This window comes from Perna viridis, chromosome 1 (genome assembly GCF_037379345.1).
Source record: "Perna viridis isolate PV_CMFRI_1.1 ecotype Kerala chromosome 1, ASM3737934v1, whole genome shotgun sequence".
Classification (NCBI taxonomy): domain Eukaryota; kingdom Metazoa; phylum Mollusca; class Bivalvia; order Mytilida; family Mytilidae; genus Perna; species Perna viridis.
In genome coordinates, this window is record NC_142445.1 from 51,101,908 (window position 1) to 51,120,192 (window position 18,285).

An 18,285-nucleotide genomic window follows, 5' to 3' on the forward strand; every position below is an offset into this window, starting at 1 on the left:
GTGAAAAACATAATGACATAAAATAAAATGAAGTAATCCAGCATAAATTGTATTTTCATTGCATAAAGTGTTTGCGTATTCTAGAAAACACCGTAATGTGCTTACAAAAATGGAAAGGGATTTAACGATAAAAATATTTAAACAGAATATTCTCTGTTGACTTGAACAAGTGGGTCTTTTTGTTAAACTATTCATTCTATGTAATTGTATCTTATATCAACACACAGTATAAACATGCAATAGCTCTTAATATAAATGTTGTTTTACGAAAATGTTCATACCAATAATTTCATGAATATTTCAAAACTTGTGCGTACATATTTTGTATGAGAGTTAAAGCACTTTAAAAAATATATCATTTTAATAACGATTTATGACATAATAATGAACTCCACCGGACCTGAATCCACTCCACATCACAGTTTCACTCCATGGATACCGAATATCTGTTGTAAATAACACCTGTAAATACATTTATAAAAACTTTCGACACTTTAAGTTAAGTACGAAAAACATTTGTTATCGATCGAATTCGTTTAATTCCACGTCGTGTTTTAGTGGATGTAAATTTTTTAATTATCAATTATAAAAATGCAGCATGCTGTATGCTACCGAAAAGAAATTTCTAAGCAGAAATCATATTACAGGATAATTTATACGTGATAAGGGGCAATATGGACCTAGTTAACAAATAATGGCCCATTAAAAATGAATAAAACTGTTTTTATTTAGTTTGTTTTGTATTTGTTCCGACGCATTAATTCCTGTTTAATTATAAATTTATACATTGAAGTGGATGCCCTTCGTTTACAGCGTTAATGAAAAAAATGTGGGAACTTTTAACTGATTCTAAACTTTTATAAAATAATTTCAGAGCAGGATTTACTGTGCAAAGAAAAAGCGAGATAATACAAGAAAACAAATTTACTTACTTTCATTTTTCTGTGGTATTGGGATAAGGTTTGTCATTCCGTATTGTCATATTTCGAAACGCATATTTTTTTTTCGGAGGGGGCTTCAAAAGCTTCTTCAAGTTTCTTCTATAATCGTTATATATTTTTTTTCTCAATTATAATATATCTAAACAGGTCACAACCTAAATATACATGGATGAGATTTACGAACCTGTCCAGCAGTTGTGTTCACGACTTTTGCTTTATATCCATTATTAACACCACCAAAGTTAGTGAATGATTTAAAATTTGCCTACAGCAAAGAAAGATATTTCAAAAACAAAACAACATACTTATATGCACTTCAGCAATAAATCATTATATATGTAAAATTTAAGGTAGCAAATTAAAATTTCAAAGCGAGTCTGATAACGTTCTTTCTACCGGCATCAACATCAACTATTAAGAGAAATTCTAAATAAATTAGTCATACATTATTTGCACGGAATTAGATTTTTAACAAATTCACATTTATTTTTTTCTAAAATACATACTGAATTTTCGGGACAAGGATTTATGTCACTGCAGTTTGTGACTGTAGGGTTCCCTCTGGGAAAAGTCTTTCCACCATAGTAAACATACACCGTTCCGTCTTCTGTGAAATGTAACTATCAAATGTTATTGGAGCAATAAGTCATCCATTTTTAAAAGGCAACTTTGTTAACATTCAAATTTCCAGTTGAAAGATAGTATTACGATTACTTCGTAAGGTGCTAGGGGTGGTTAAGACCTTATAAAACTAATTTAACCCCAACGCAGACATGTGCCTGTTCCCAGTCAGAAGTAATGGGTAATTACTGTAATTTGACTTGTAATTTTATTTTAAAGAAGTGTCATCGTTCTGTTACGTTGGATTTCATGACTTTTGTTGTCGGGGCCTTTTAGAGCTTACTCAAAGGTGTGTTTTACACTTGTTGAAGACCTTTTGTTGATCTCTGTATTTATTATTTTTAAAAAAAAAAAAAAGATGTATTTGATGGTGCGTGTGCATTCACCATATATGTTCCATTTTCTATAGTCTATAATACAACAAAAAATAACTAACGTAAGATTGTGCAGAAAGAAATATAACCATCACTCGAATATGTTTTCTTAAGACTTTAAGACGACAAATATTCTTTAATAAAGAAACATTTTAACCAGTATTTCTATGCGGTTTTTGAAAAAATAACTTTATCAGCATACCTTCATTTTTTGTTTCAAATTTGTTTTTATTTCGGTGCGGTTCTCCTATAAGTAAATCGTCGGTACCATCGCCATTGATATCAGAAACCTAAAATAAGTAAAATTAGAATTGCAAATACATTGTTGAATTAGTTAAAACATTAATTCAATTGTAATTTGAACAAATTTCCTATAGATCATTTTGTCTTATCGTTTTCGAATCTCAAACTAAATGGCATGAAACTGAAACAAGAGGCTCCCATGAGCTTGAATCAATCACCTGTTTAATTTTTCCCTTTCAAGGGCAATAACTCTAACAAGGATTTGTTCCACAATTTTGACTCAAAGAAGACTTTTGTAGGCCTGATCATAAGGATCATTTCAGTAATTGAAAGTTTCTCACAGTTTTTAAGATATTTTGTGAAAACTGTTTATAAAAAACCAAACACTATTTTTCAACTTTCAAGAGCAAAAACTCTAACAAGGAGTTATCTTCCAACATTGACCCAATGCAAACTATTGTAGGCCTTATAATGAGCATCATTTCGGCAATTGAAAGAATTCGGCTAAACCTAGCGTTTTTGGAGATATATGCGAAAAAAACTGCCATGTTTTTAACGGATTAAAAAAACCACATCAGTTCAATGAAGAACACACTAAGGAACAATCATAGCATGTTTGGTTCTGATTGGTTTGCATATTAGTTTCAATATGAGATTTTTAAAAGAAATAACATTAAAAATAGGAAAAAGGCAATAACTCCAACATAGCATAACAGATTAAAATGAAAACATGACCAGAGATGGAACTAATCATGCTAAATACTTTTCCTTATGTCAGAGATTTGCCAAACCTAACAATTTTGAAGTATATGCGAACTACTGTTTGACCCCTATGTTATATTTTTTCGTAACAGCGACCATGTTTTTTTTTCTCGGAATAAAAATTCCCACCAGACTTCTATGCAGAACACCATAAGGACCATTCATACCAAGTTTGGTCCTGATTGGGCTTGAAGTTTCAGAGGAGAAGATATTGGCGACATAATATGCAAAAAATTTCTGTCTGACCTCTATGTTCTATTCTAGTAACGGCAGCCATGTTTTTCGACGGATCAGAAATCTCCACATCAGTTCTATGCAGAATACCCTAATAGACATTCATTATTAACGACGACGACAACAGACGCCAAGTGGTGGTAATAGCTCACATAGCATATGGCCAGGCGAGTTAAAAAAAAAAGCCGCCATCAACTAACGTTGGTAATATCTAAATACAAAGAAAGGTAATTTTGAAGATTTTGACCGGAATGCTCTTCAGCGTACACTTTTGGTCTTGATGCGTCACTCATTTATTTTGTAGCTTTAAAACTGTTTTCCTTGCTTGCTTAATTCGAGATACTCAATCTTTTGTAAAGCCTGGTTATTCTACTTTTATGGAAAAGATGATTTTTAAGAGTTTTTGAAATTTGAGTAATTTTCATAACAAATATATTTTTGTATGTTTCTAAAGTGTAATGAAAGTAAGTCTCCACTCTTGTAAAAGGAAAGATTATCTAAAAGCATTGTATATAAATTTGTAAATCAATAAACATGTCTGTAATCGCCCTAACAATAGAAGTGTCTCAGTCATACCATTACGTAGGAACCAAACCGACCATAGCGAGTTGAACCATCAAATCTAGCTATTTCTGAGGATGATGGATCTGACATATTGTATAATGTGACACTACCAGCACGTGTGACGTTTATACTTAAACCAACATAGGATCCTGACACTGTCATTCCAGAGTAACCAACACAGAGAATGACTGATACATTGTCGTACATTGTACCAAAGTCTGCACTAAATCCTGCGAAATCGTTTGAATTTTGTCCAATTAATGTTCGATTTTCAATTTTGCTCTTGTTTCCGTAATTAAATACATCAAGTCGTCCTACATTTAGAACATCCAACGGTGATACATTACATAATGGGCTGAAAAAGATGTTTTCTAGAAGTTTGGTATATTTTCCTCATTATAACGTTCTCATGTTTCCGTTATGACAAAATTTTTGTTGTGGCAACCACATCTATTGCAAAATTACTTTTATTTACATTGGATACGGGCTTGAAGTGTCGATACATAATTGAATTACGTAAAATTAACTGTAATTTGCAAAACTCATTTGTATACAGTTTGTCTCTCTTATCTGTGAAATAAACCACCATAAAACGTTGCCTTAACTGTTACTTTCATTTGTTGATAAAAATTACCTTTCTAACAAAAGCACATGTACTCACTTGGCACATTTTCGCACATTTGGGGAACTGGCTAATAAGGTCTGTTGTTTGATTTTCAGGTTAAAACCAAACCAAGCGTATGATTGCTAAAAATATCCACAATAAACTTAAAGTGTATGAGTATTTGTCGAAGAAATAGACTTTCACACTGTGAACAAAATTGTTTTTTTTTGGGGGGGGGATGAAAGAAAATTGGCTTAAAGTGCCGATGTCTGCATAATACTTAAACTTTATCATTCAATTTTGAAACCCTGACTTTATCATATATATTTTACACTATACGAGCCTCGATTTAACCTAAACATGAAATTTACACGTGAAATTGTTTTAGTTTTCCTGTGGTCAACTCCTGATAATTGGTCTTAATCACTAACTAATACAATAACACTGTTTAACCACAGTACCTGCTTATCTGGCTGCTGGCGCCATTTGATGGTCTCAAAAGCAATTGTCTTCTTCACTATAAGGAATGATTGAATATGTATATGAATTGTCATTCATTTATTTACCGAGTTTTTCAATGGGGTTGGAATCGTGTTTTAATTTCTCTTTTTAATTTTTAAACAAGTTCTTCATATCAATATGGCGTCCTCCAAAAAACTTCATATTTGCTCACTATGCATTTTGGTATATATATATTGCTGTGATGTTGTAAACAACATAAACCGCCATACTAAGAAATCATACCTGGGATATCTCTACTTGCCATCAAAGCTGCCACAATCCCGCTCTGGTTATATGCGCCAGTATAAAAAGGAAGACCCATAATCAAATCGGCATTCCCGTCACCATCTAAATCACCTGCTTCTAACTTGTATCCTAAGTTACAGTTTACACTCTAAGAAGCAAAGCTCATCTTAGAACTTTATCCCTATTTATGTGCAGACTTTACTTTTTTTTCAAAATAAATACAAACAAATAATCCGAATTGACACTAAAATGGTTTAAACAAATGCATGGTAAGTTGCAAGTGGAGGACCAGGTTTCTATGTATGCGCTCCACTGATCAAAATATTTATGAAACTGTTTACTTTGTTTGTTTTAGTTAGAAATTAGATTTAATTAAAAGTAAATCAGTAGAATTTATAAGGACGTATTTAAAGTAAAATTAATTTCAAACCATGCAATTTGCATCATATGTGTTTAGAGTGAACTCGATAACAAAAACAAAACGACCTAGTGTAACAAGACCAGGACAACAAATGATGGAGATCAAACGATTTGAGCATTTACATGAAGTTGTTAATACCAATAATGTAATTAGAAGAGCAGTATGACGTCCTTAATGTCTATATTTGATCTTGCCTGCAAATGTCACGTCCAAGGAAGTTAAAAAAATTCACGTATTAATTTTGATATAAAAGCAAAAAATAAAATTAAACTGACACTCACCGGAAAGATAAAATAATTCAAATGATATGAATCTTTACTTATACCGCGTTCTCACTATGCCATAAAATTCGACCCGAATTAATTATTCTGGATCGTTTTTAGTAATGTGAACGCGTTAATTCGTTGCCAACCCGGGTTTAGGTTCCTTTCAAATTTATGTGGAGTTAATGTGGGACGAACCTGGATATTTTTCTCTGGTGCTAGTGTAAACGTAAACGTGAAGATGTTGCCAAGGAGTTGTATGACGTCCCATGACGTCATTTTAATGAATTTATTGTGAGAAATTTGCAAATATATTGAGCTCTACATTTTTATGATGGAAATCGTTTTAAATCATTCATTGACAATTATTTTTTTTTACACTTTTGGATACACAACATGTATCTAGGATTACATATATGCGTGATTAGCTGAAATTCTTTTTATAGTCACCAGTGGCATTTTTATTCTTGACAAAGTAAAAATTCTAAAATAAGACATTTAGGAATATAAGTATAAGAAGAATTTACATGGATTAAGTGACCCGTGTTCGCCCAAGGCAAATTTTCCAAGGTCTTACCTGGCAGGAGATAGCAATGTCAACTTCGCCATACTGTCTTCTACCTTTTCCCTTTCCCAAGTAGATCGATATCAGTCCCTGTGAATGGCCGATAAATAACTTGGAAGAAAAGTTTGATTTTACTTTAATCAAGACTTCATTAAAACTTTTGCAATCAATATTCCTTAATTCAACAGTGATTGTATTTTGTTTTCGACCGACAAGTGACGTTTCTTTAGTTTAACGTGATTTGAAACAGTAACTTGTAAAAAACGATAATTTCACCACACAGGTCATTGTCAAAAATCTTCGAAAAGGTCGCAACCTTCATAATTTTTTTTTATGTCGTATATCTTATTCGATGTGGTCTAACATTCATTTTCTTTTAGCCGTAACATTTAATTTTATTTTTAACTACGTGCAATTGTCATAAGAACTTGTCACTAATGTAATGAATTGACGGAATTGCAATTCATAGTACCTACCAATGTACGTCTACTTACCTTATATTCCAATGGATTATCTATCCAGTACGCTGGGGCACCAACAGCAATATCTAGTATTCCATCTAAATTGATGTCTAAAACCGCAACGCCCGAACCAAAACGGGACTGTTTCTAAAATTTTAACATACGAGAACATGTAAATATATGTTTTAACAACGAAAAATAAAGAAAGAATTCATGTTGACATTTCAAATTTTACCAATCTAATACCAATTTGATAAGTACCTTGGAGAATCCGTCTATTACTGTAGTACGACCATACAATGGATTAAAATGAGAAGGCACGTCGATATCATGAAACGAGTAATCAAATCCTGCAGATTCAGAATCTGTAAAAAATAATACTGATAATTATAAAATCATTTAAAAACATTTTTTTATGAACTGAATCGGCAATAGAGTATTAAATACTTGTTTATACATTCTGTGAGAGAGTTAGTCAAATTACAATAATATTCAAGAATTTAAAATTATCTTTATTTGTGACTGTTATTAACTACAATATATTAGCACATTGCTACAATGTCATTTCGTGTACATGTATATCATCACTGTTAGTTGTTAAATAATTTTTTTTGTGCAAAATAGAAATACCAGGTACAATTTAACCATATTATATCAACTAACCATTGCCATACAATATGTAAACCCTTCCTTCTTGTACACTGCCTAGCACATTATATCCAGGAGCACCGATTATGACGTCTACATATCCATCTAAATCTAGGTCACCTGTTTCTATCGACCTGTGAGTAAGTTTAGAATACTAACGTTACTAGAGTAGTCGTTGTTCATATTAACGGAATGCAAGCCATTTTAGCAAGTTATTCAAAGGGACGTAACCCACCAACATACGACAACCTGGTTGGTGGTCTCATTTGGCAAAGGAAAGAACCGTAAACATTTTTATTTGAAGCTTTAACTATTTTTACCTCGGTAAGTAGTTACTTCCCCTTGCTCAATATTTAAAAGAAAAACGAAGTCAAAATCGGGATTATGAAAAAGGTTTTTTACACCAATATTGCCTCATTGTTTAATATTTCTGTAGTAGAATTTTATTATACCTTTCTGCAGATTTTTATCACTTATCCTTAATCTCAGAAATTCGAAACTTACCAGTTATTACAGTTGCTTTGCAACAATTCATTGTATTTTATTAATTTAGAGTTACTTACCATCCAAATTTTGCATAGGAGCTGTTTACAGCGTAAGTACCATCTCTAGGTGGTATTTTTTTACTCTTTGTATATCTTTGTTTCATCATTGATCTTCTTTTCATTTTTTTCTCTTTCTTTATAAGCAAAGAAAACGCGTATAGTTTTCGGTATTTAAACTTTTCAAAAGAAAAAAATACGTATTCTGTATACATCTTTTGTTGCTGTGAATAAAAACATTCTAACATGGCGTGACACGTTCGCTTAGTAAATGGAGGTCTCTAAATAGAGTAACACTCTGCTTGCATTTGCGCAGTCATTGTAGTGAACGAGTCACTTTTCATTGTATACATCAATTGTAATTATGAAAGCAACAAAGTCAATGATACTTCTCAAGAAACGCTCCTAATCTATTACTATCTTAGGGTACTAAATAAGAACACATATCAACGTGTTCAAAATACCAGTTGGCTGTATAACGCATGTAAAATGACTTTTTCGGCCCAGCATTGAAGGACATGATCACGCTAGCAAATCAACATTGAAATGTCATTCACAAAGAATGAAAAGTTTTAGAGGACAGTGATTTGTTAATATTTTAGACTTGCTTTAGCGACATATAGCGGCATTTCCACCTTGATCGAAAGACCTATATCTACGTCAAATGATGTGACGTCATAACATGATTCCATCGGTTTGTTTATTTGTAAATGCGATTCAATTTTCGCTTTCTTATTATATGTTTGTTTGTTTTTTGGGGGTTTAACGCCCGGGCAGCAATATTTCAGCTATATTAAGGCGATAAACATGAAGTGGGTGATAAAATGAACATGAAATTTCTTATTATATATGTTACTTCTTATTATCATTATTTACTGTTGAAACAGTTGAAATAATTGCACTTTAATGTAAAAAAAATCATATAGAGAGGTAATTGGAAGGACCAAATATTTCGTTTTCCTAAGATGCGCCTCACCGACAAAAATGACTTTAAAATGATAACAAACGAGCTTCGTGAAGCGAAAACGAAAAAAAAAACATAACACATACCTTTCCATCATTCCTTTGTCGAATCACAGTACCTCTCAACGTTTTTTGTCGTTCAATGTTTATTTTTTCAATATCCGAAACTTTATACTGAGAGGCTAATTTAATGCTTTTGTTTTGTCTTGTTGGTTTATCAATGCTTCTAGCATTTGATGTATTACAACGAATGAACAGTGGGTTCTTGGGAAGTTGACAGGAGCTGAAACAAATTTGAATTGAGTATTTCTATGCTAATAACTTATTTTGTAAGTAAATGTGTTAGATGTGTGTTACACTTATATTATTCCAAAAGCTCAATAACGTCTGAACCAATGTAAAAGGCAAAAAACTTATACAGTTCGTTTATTTGTTAACTGATGACAAAAAATAAAGTTAAATACCTTGTACCATTTTCAAATAGACTAATGCCATTTTGCCAACTTCGGTAAGTCCATGCAACCATATCACTCATCCCGCCAACGAAATAATCTTCCATATTGTTTATCAAAAATGGGCTTAAGTTGGCAACCATTTGATAAACCTTACACAAAAAAGTGGACATTGTAGTCATCAAAGGGATATTTTTATAGAAAATACAACAAGGTTTATGTGAATTAAAAAGCGATAGCTAATAATCGTATACTTTTCAAATTCAAATCTTCATGCGGTTTCTCCTTTGTTACGCTAAGAAGAGAAATTGATTGATTAAATTTTGGTTTAACATCCTAAGGCAGATATATCACTGAGCCAAATCTTCAATGTGCTAGCTCACAGAAGCAACAACCAACAGGTAGGCAGGCATCTCACCCTACTCGGACAAATTATCTGAGCCAGCCTACCTGAAACCACTGACACGGTATTTAAGTAGGGAAATGTCACGGTAGCTGATGTAAGTAAGCTATTTGTAAACAAAGATAAAGTCGATTTTTTTTTCAGGTCAAGATATTTACAGCATATAAGCCATATTCATTTTAATCAGAAAAACAACACACGGTTTTTCGCTTTGAAACTTTGTTAAAATTGTCTGTTTACAAATAAATCGAGCAATGACAAAGTAGTATGTAATTCATGAAGTAGGTGCTTCAAAGTTTAATTTCTAATCTGAAAATTCATTTAAATACCATTTCAAACTGCCCTGGATAATAAAGGGAAACAAATGTTCATCTAAAAACGTACCTCTGGAGAAGTTTTGCCTTCCACGACACTAGAAATTATAAGAAAATAGTGTTTGCACAATATATTTTTTGGACTTATATAATAAAAGCGTTACAGCGTTTTCATTTCATGTTAAGTTATTTTGGTTAGGAATTTCCTTTTTTTACCTTCCGTCTAACCAGTGTTTATAGCGAGTGTCATACTTTGATTGGCCAAAACTGTAAACGTATTAATTTTCATGGATTCTGTAAAGTGAACATATTCGCATATATTAGTTTTCGCGGTTTTATGAAATGATTAGCATTATATTGTTTTCAATATCAGTTTTCGGGTACTATTTTTCGCGCTTTTCTGTTCACCTCGAAAATTGATACCTTTACAATAGTTGTTAAGAAAATCATTTTAACACATGGCAGATATGTTTCAAAAATTTTTACAATCAGACCAACTTACCTAGTCAAAAAGGGTAGAGCAGCACATTCATCTAAAGTGTCTTTATCTATCTTCTCACTGCCATAAAATTCCATGTAAATGTTATACAAATCTTCGGTTGGGAGGTACCTTAAAAGAGAAATATACTTGAAGCTTAAAACTTTATGAATACTCAAACTTCCTGACCATTCACTTGCAGGATGAATGACTTACTCATTAATACTCACTAACCAGTCCCCTACAGTATGAATGACTTGATCATTAATACACATTCACTGGTCCCTTACAGGATGAATGACATACTAATTGATACTCACTCACCAGTCTCTTACAGGATGAATGATGGTATAATCCACATAATTCCATTGGTTAAGAACGTCAGCTCCTGTAATGTGTATTAAATTCATTGCTCAGTTTATGGGTGCACTATACACTTACATTAAGGCGCACTGTTTCGCATACGAAGTTAACTCGGTCAAATTTTGTAAAACTTAAAATTAAAAGTTGAATTTTGGTGGATACATTGTTTAAATGTAGTTAAGCATTTATACATAGACAGATGTAATATATGTAATGGTAAACAGGTATAATTTAAAGGAAGAATGGTATCCGGAACGTTTCAGTCCCCTGCCATATTAGGTTCTCTCCTCAGCATCAGATGGCTGATTTTCAAAATACCTTATTTCGCACGAACTTTTGGAACTAAAATTGTGAGAGAATGAATCGAAAAGGGTCTTATTATTTTTACCCTTTTCCATCTACTCCATTCATGCTTTCATCCAGTGGTAGTGTCTAAGTGCCTGATATTTTATAAAACTTAGTAATTGGCTGTTAGTTTTGGAAAGGCACCCCTGATTTGTACTAAAACTCAGTAATATTTTTTCAGTATGTTACCATGGCTACTGGATTTTATAACAATAATCACTAAATTACTTTTAAATGACTTGAACCTCCACACACCAAGGATTTCAAAAATATGCACTTTTTTTATGACAAAACACTAGAAATTTCTGTGCGGACTGCCTCAAAGCGGCTTTATTTCAACCAAATGAGACCAAATTTTCAGAAATGACCTAACTGTATTGTTCTACCTTATTACAAGACGGGAAAATAAATAATGTCGAGCAACAGTTTTAGTTCCGCAGCAGTTTTATTTCCGGAGACATTTTACTGGGTGTTGACATGGATTTTTTTTAAAGCTTTGACGTTTGGAATAAAAATCTTAGCTTCTTCTAATTTGTTGTCCAATAAGACTGCAATTAATTTACCTAAATCTGCAACTTCTCGCGCTGCACTGTAGTTTCCATGAAAATCAACCTAAAATGAAATATTTGGAGTATACGCGAGTACCTTGTCATGAAAACGATATTTCTATTCATCATATTTTGAAATTTTGTGGTGGGATATATGAAATAATAACCTAAATAGTTAAAAAAGAATTGCTGTGGAACGAAGGATACACCTTAATCATTGGTGACGACAGTAAAAGCTAAGTATTTCCTATTATTTTCAAGAAATAATGATGTGCTTATGACTATTGTCGTTAACCTATAATCTACATATGGTACTTGCTTGGCTGATTTCATAGTGTTGATTTTATATATTATTCTAGTAATGATAAATAGATGTAAAATAAATATAATCATATTGTCTCACTAAGATAAAAAAAAATAGACACACCTAAGACCCTTTTGACCCATACTTTTACAACATAAAAGTCTTCATATATACTAACGCTTACCGCAGCTAGTGTGGCTACAAAACCATGCTCAATACCTAGGCTGTACCACAGAACATCCGATATCTGATGTGACATTATCCCAAGAATGAAAACGACAAGTTTTTCTGTTGACTGTAAAAAAGGAATAATATGTACAACCACTTGTTTAGTTATTACATTATTAAGCTTTAAATTCTTGAAAAGAAAAAGGTATTCGGAATATTCAAAATACCACGGAAAAGTGTATCGCTATCTTTTCAAAATATCGGTTAAAATTTGATAAGTTTTACCTGATCCCAAGGCTGTGGGTATTTGTTCCTGATATAGTCGACGGCAGTTTTTAGGAACGGTGTCCAGTGAGTGTCTTCCGATATTTGCGAAAAGTTGCCTAAAATATTTTAGACTTATTGCTTTCGCAAAAAGAACCATATTTTATACACAACTTAAATGTAAACTCTATGTAGTCAACCAAACAAATGAAGAAAAGGGAAGACTCAAATTAGTTTTTACTCTAAGTAGATTAACAGTGATCATACCAAGTTTGAAGACTATAGAAAAAATACAAAAACACAGATATAAATTGTCTTTCAAAACTTCAACTTTTGGTGGAATATTCAGTCTTGAAAGCATTTGTGGTCACTTGGATTTCCATTAGATTTGTAATATTAAAAAGACTACTGTTTTGTATTTGCAATACTTATAACGGTGCCCGTCCACCACAGTCTTTCATCACTAATCGTGCCGGAAATTTGATTTAAAGTTCATTACCTCCTTTGCATAGGCTACTGTAAAAAGAATCAGGAAATATACTTCCTGCTTGAAAAGCATCGGTATGATAAGTCATCAGCTGGCAAAAAATAGAGGTAAATAAAAGTGGATACATTCAATTCAGTAAAACATGAAGAATGAAGATGAAACTATATACCAATACAAATAGAAACATAGTAAGTATGCCTTTACTTAGACGACTCATGGAAAACCTTTATATTTGATTATTCACCCTTGCAAGGCTCCAACAATTATTATCCTCTTACATGCACACCTGCATGTTTCCAAAAGTTCTTTTATTTTATCGACGTTCATAAGGAAGTCCAGGAGGAGAGGCACTTACGAAATCTTCAGATAGATAATCTCCCCTTGTAGGGATTTGACAGTATTTGTCTTCCTCAATAGTGATGTACAAATGGCCTTTAATTCATACAGTTGCATGGCGCGTTTAAGGAAGTTGAGTTAGCGAGATGTGACCATGCTAAATCTTTAAGTTGGATTACTTCCCCTTACTGAAATTTAATCTTATACATTTCCAAATTTTGTTTGCAAAATGGATATCAAAGCATTTCATCTCATAATTACCATTTGGGAAAAAGAAGTAAGAGGTAAAAGGAACAATTCTACATGTAATGTATATCTGGTATAAATGTTCAGAACATTACGCCATGAACAATTATATACAACATACCTTTCCATAATCTACAGTTTTACCTGTTTCCTTGAAATAAGTTCTAGCTCTATGACCTGTAATACAAAACACAAACCAAACATCTTAAGGTAAGGGAAGATCAAGTTATTCCAAAATCTTATCAGTATCTTAAAATCTAGATGTATTACATTTTCAGTCGAAAAATTATTTATTTCTATATTTTTAATAAGGTAATGTGTATAATGTAAAATTATAACATTTATATAATAATGGCATTAAACGCGGAATTACTAATGCACAGAAGTGACGACATTCTTCTGATTGAAATACTTTGTGATTCGAATGAAACAAAGTAAACAGAACAAACCTTGACTAATATTGCATTAATAGAAAAAAAAGTTAAAGTCAACTTTTAATGAACAACTAAGTTGGTATCTTACTTACTAATTAGCAAATGTGAAAAGGGTCCACAGCCTTCTATTTGGACTATTTGTAACAAGAAACCAATTACTGGACATATCAACCAATATCCTTCAGACATCATTGAAGGTCATAAATGCCCATTTGGTAAACTGAAAGTTCTTATCTCACTTTTCATATCCAATACATACATCAATCTTGTGTTTTAAAGTAATTGTAAGGTGTTTCATGTGCATTGGACTTCAGATGGAGGACTATTAGCTTTACTTGATTTTCAATTTTATATCTACTCCAAATTTTATCACAAAATATGAATGTTAAAACTTTCTGTCAAAAAGGTTATGAAGTCTTATCGAGATCCTAGATATAATTGTCAGAAATTCGTCTTATCACATCCGTAATAGAGGACGAAGTCCTTATACTGGTAATGAAAACGAATTTAACCTTTGTGTTTATGTGTTTAAACAATATTTTATTCATTATAAAGCTGAAATGGATTGGCTAAGACTATATAAGCCCTCTTCATGATACAAGGTACAAAATTTTTCATACGTTCAACGTTTTCCATACCGGAATTTTCTTAGTGGAAAGTATTGAAATCCGAAGACTGATCTGCATTTTATTGTTTACTTCCGAGATCTCGGAGCGCTGTATCACAAAATAAACCTATTCTTTTAACTGCCATTCTTAACATTTTTATCATGTAGAATGAATTTTTATCATTTTTTTTTCATTTTTTTTTTACAAGAGAAGAATTTTGGGCTTTTAATACTTGAATCAACGCCCTGTAAATGACAAATTTCCATGCCCTTGAATGGTAGACTTGGACCCATTCTCGTGAAACCACGGAATCACGTGGGCAAGACTTACATGTCCTACTGTAACTAAACATAACCTGATACTGAAAAAGCAAGTTAACGCACACTACTGATATTCAAAGTTTCTACAAAAAAGCAACCTCTCCACTTGTCATCAACAAATATTGCACGTATATTTCATACCTGCCAACTTACACGATTTAAGCGTGTTTTTCACGATTTTGACCATTTGCCCCCCCCCCCCCCCCAACACGATTTTTCAGGTCAAATTTGTCTCAAAACACGATTTTGTCAAAATTACGTAGAAAAATCCTAATTCAAACCCCTAATTTCGTGTTTCAATCACACTTCTTTGTTTAGAAGCGTCACAAATCGGACAAAAGGTGTTAATTGCTGTTTAAATAGGTAAAGGATTGTTTAATGACCGGTAAATAATCCCCAAGGAGCAATCAGCTGATCAGGGTTATCCATGATGATTCACAATTAGAAGATGAATCTGGATTGGATCTACCACTATTTCATGAACATAAAAACAAAGGAGATCCAAATGATCCAAAAAAAAAAATATACACATATCACAATTGTAACCTGTCTCGGAAAGTTCTTTAGTGCGATATTAAATGCTAGGTTGAACACTTTTTCCGAAAAGTTTCTTATTTAAAGGAAAATCAGTGCAGCTCCAGACAAAAATATTCCACGATAGATAATATCTTCGCGATCAATACTTTGTTCCAAATCCTAAAATCTAATCGGAAAAAAACTTTATTGTGCTTTTATGGATTTTGAAAAGGCCTTTGATAAAGTTTGGCGAACTTGCTTTTGAACCACATAAATGGGAAAATGTATAACGTGATATTTGTATTCCAACATCAAATCATGTATTACATTCAGAAACATGACATCCGACTTTTTTTAGCTGTGAAACTGGTGTGAGACGGGGTGAGAATTGGTCGCCTATTCTTCCTAACATTCATTTTTAAAGACAGTATAATTGAAACAGTGAAAGAATTCATTTATCTTGGAATTATTTTTACGAAAACTTGTAATTTTGATGTTACTAAAAAGAGTTTAGCAGACAAGGCAACAAAGGCAATGTATGAAGTGCTTAAAATAGGAAGGAAATATAAACTAAATATAAAGTCACAAATAGATTTATTTGATAAAATGGTGAAACTAATTTTATTATATGGTTGCGAAATCTGGGGCTTTGGAAAACCCGATATTTTAGAAAAGGTTCATCTAAAATTTTGTAAAATGTTTTTAAACCTAAAAACGTCTGATTTATTCCATTTCGTCCATGGGTGGACATAGGGCGACTACAGTTTCTCTCCATTCGCTTCGGTTTTGGGCGATGGTGTTACAATTCTTCCACGTTAGTCCTACTCTCTTCAGTTCAGAGTTCAAACCCCTCCTCCAGGTGTTCTTTGGTCTTCCTCTTTTTCTTTGCCCTTGGGGATTCCAATCTAAAGCTTGCTTTGTAGTGTTTTTATTGTTCTTCCTTAAAGTATGACCAATCCATTTCCATTTTCGGGTTCGAATGGTGTTTTCTATTGGTTGTTGTTTTGTTCTTTGCCAGAGTTTCTTGTTTGTTATTTTTTCTGGCCATCTGATATTCAGTATATTTCTTAGGCACTTGTTAACAAAGACTTGTATAGATTTCATGGTGTTTTCTGTTTCTCTCCAGGTCTCGCAACCATATAACAGGACAGACTTAACATTGCTGTTGAAAATTTTGATCTTAGTAGTCGTTCTCAGTGTTCTACTTTTCCATACTGGCTTTAGAATGGAAAAAGCCTGTAATGCTTTCATCTTACTGGCTTGTACATCTTCGTCAGTGCCTCTAGTTGTACTCATGACACTTCCAAGGCACGTAAATTTATCTACATTCTCTATCTGTTGGTTATTTACCAATATTGGATCCATCTGGTTTTGTTGGATTCTCATGGCTTTGGTTTTGGCTGTGTTGATATACAATCCTGTTCTTTTAGCTGTTTCTTCGAGATGGTTGACCTGGTGTTGGGAATCTTGAAGACGATGCGATAGTGTGCATATGTCGTCTGCAAATTCGAGGTCTTCTAGACGAGATGTTAGTGTCCAATGTATACCATGAGGGTCGTTGCAAGCTGTTGTTGCTATCCAGTCGATGACTATGAGAAAGAGAATGGGAGAGAGAATGCATCCTTGCCTTACGCCAGTTGTTACAGGGAAAGGATCCGTCAATGTACCGGCATGTATGACCTGACAAAGTCAGGTCAAAAACGTCTACTCCGAATTATATATTATATGGTGAACTCGGTAGACTTCCGATTGAAATTGACATAAAAGTACGATTTACATCATACTGGGCAAAACTTGTGGTGGGTAAGCAATCCAAAATTTCATGTATATTATACAAACTTGCGAGAAGTCTGGTTAATCAAGGTAATACTACCCTTAGTTTAGTTCATGTTCGAAAAATCTTAAACGAATGTGGTTATTCAAATATTTGGGAAACAGAAACTTTTCTAAATAATTAATGGCCAAAATGTGCAATCGAAAAGAAATCTGATTGATCAATTTGCTCAAAAGTGGCGATCAACAGTGAGTGACTCGCCAAAGGGATTAAACTATAGAATTTTCAATACCAAATTTTGATTCGAAGAATATCTTAATATTCTTAATATTTCCGAAGCTAAGAAATTCTGCAGATTCAGAACTACAAATCATTAATTTTTACCTATCGAAACTGGTAGATGGCAAGGTATAGAAAGAGAAAACAGACATTGTGTATTATACAATAACCAAGGACTAGGTGATGAATATCATTATATTCTCGAATGTTCCTCTTTCTCAGAGAAACGCAAACAGTTTTTACCAAAATATTATCTAAATCATTGCAATACTTTCAAGTTTTCGAACTTAATATCAACTAAAAAGCTGCATCTACTTCTAAAACTTTGTAATTTAATAAAAGCTATAAATTCTCACATTTGTACTCCTGGCTAAGCATCCACCAAATTTCAAAATGCTCCCATTTAGATGAATTTTGGTTTTGATGGGTAAAAATGACAAGCGGAATCTATATTTTGTGATTTCAAGATCTTGTGAACGTTGTTGTTGCCATGCTGACTGATTTCCCTACCAAACTTCAAAATGCTCATATTTGGGTACAATTTAGTTTTCGGGTGAAAATAATGTGCCGCATCTAAACTTATATGTTTAAAGGCAATATGTGCACGGGAAGTAAATTTCCCCACACTTCGCGAAACGCAAACTTTAATTTAGATTTTGTTTTTATTTCTTTTATGATTTATACACTTTTTTA

At 32.7% G+C, this 18,285-nt stretch overlaps 1 protein-coding gene across 3 annotated transcripts; it reads right to left on the reverse strand.

The window, feature by feature from the left end:
- Positions 1-342: 342 nt before the first annotated feature.
- On the reverse strand, positions 343-14,346 carry LOC148629243 (phosphatidylinositol-glycan-specific phospholipase D-like). 3 transcript variants are annotated; one of them, XR_015915555.1, is made up of 24 exons: positions 14,188-14,346; positions 13,783-13,838; positions 13,092-13,170; positions 12,614-12,711; positions 12,345-12,455; positions 11,872-11,920; positions 10,925-10,988; positions 10,625-10,732; positions 10,193-10,220; positions 9,418-9,557; positions 9,041-9,236; positions 8,012-8,127; positions 7,464-7,582; positions 7,062-7,165; positions 6,834-6,947; positions 6,352-6,429; positions 5,088-5,238; positions 4,805-4,860; positions 4,401-4,486; positions 3,752-4,094; positions 2,139-2,226; positions 1,448-1,561; positions 1,126-1,206; positions 343-462 (listed from the first exon to the last, which is right to left on the reverse strand). XR_015915555.1 is itself a non-coding variant. In XM_088547113.1 (24 exons), the coding sequence occupies exons 1-24, from the start codon at positions 14,285-14,287 to the stop codon at positions 361-363; spliced, it is 2,568 nt and encodes an 855-aa protein (XP_088403239.1). In that variant the 5' UTR covers positions 14,288-14,346; the 3' UTR covers positions 343-360. The 3 variants fall into 3 exon arrangements, 2 of the variants coding, with proteins under 2 accessions (XP_088403239.1, XP_088403253.1); XM_088547113.1 differs by having other exon boundaries at positions 1,448-1,548; XM_088547127.1 differs by lacking the exon at positions 12,614-12,711 and having other exon boundaries at positions 1,448-1,548; positions 14,188-14,268.
- Between the last annotated feature and the right edge of the window lie 3,939 nt (positions 14,347-18,285).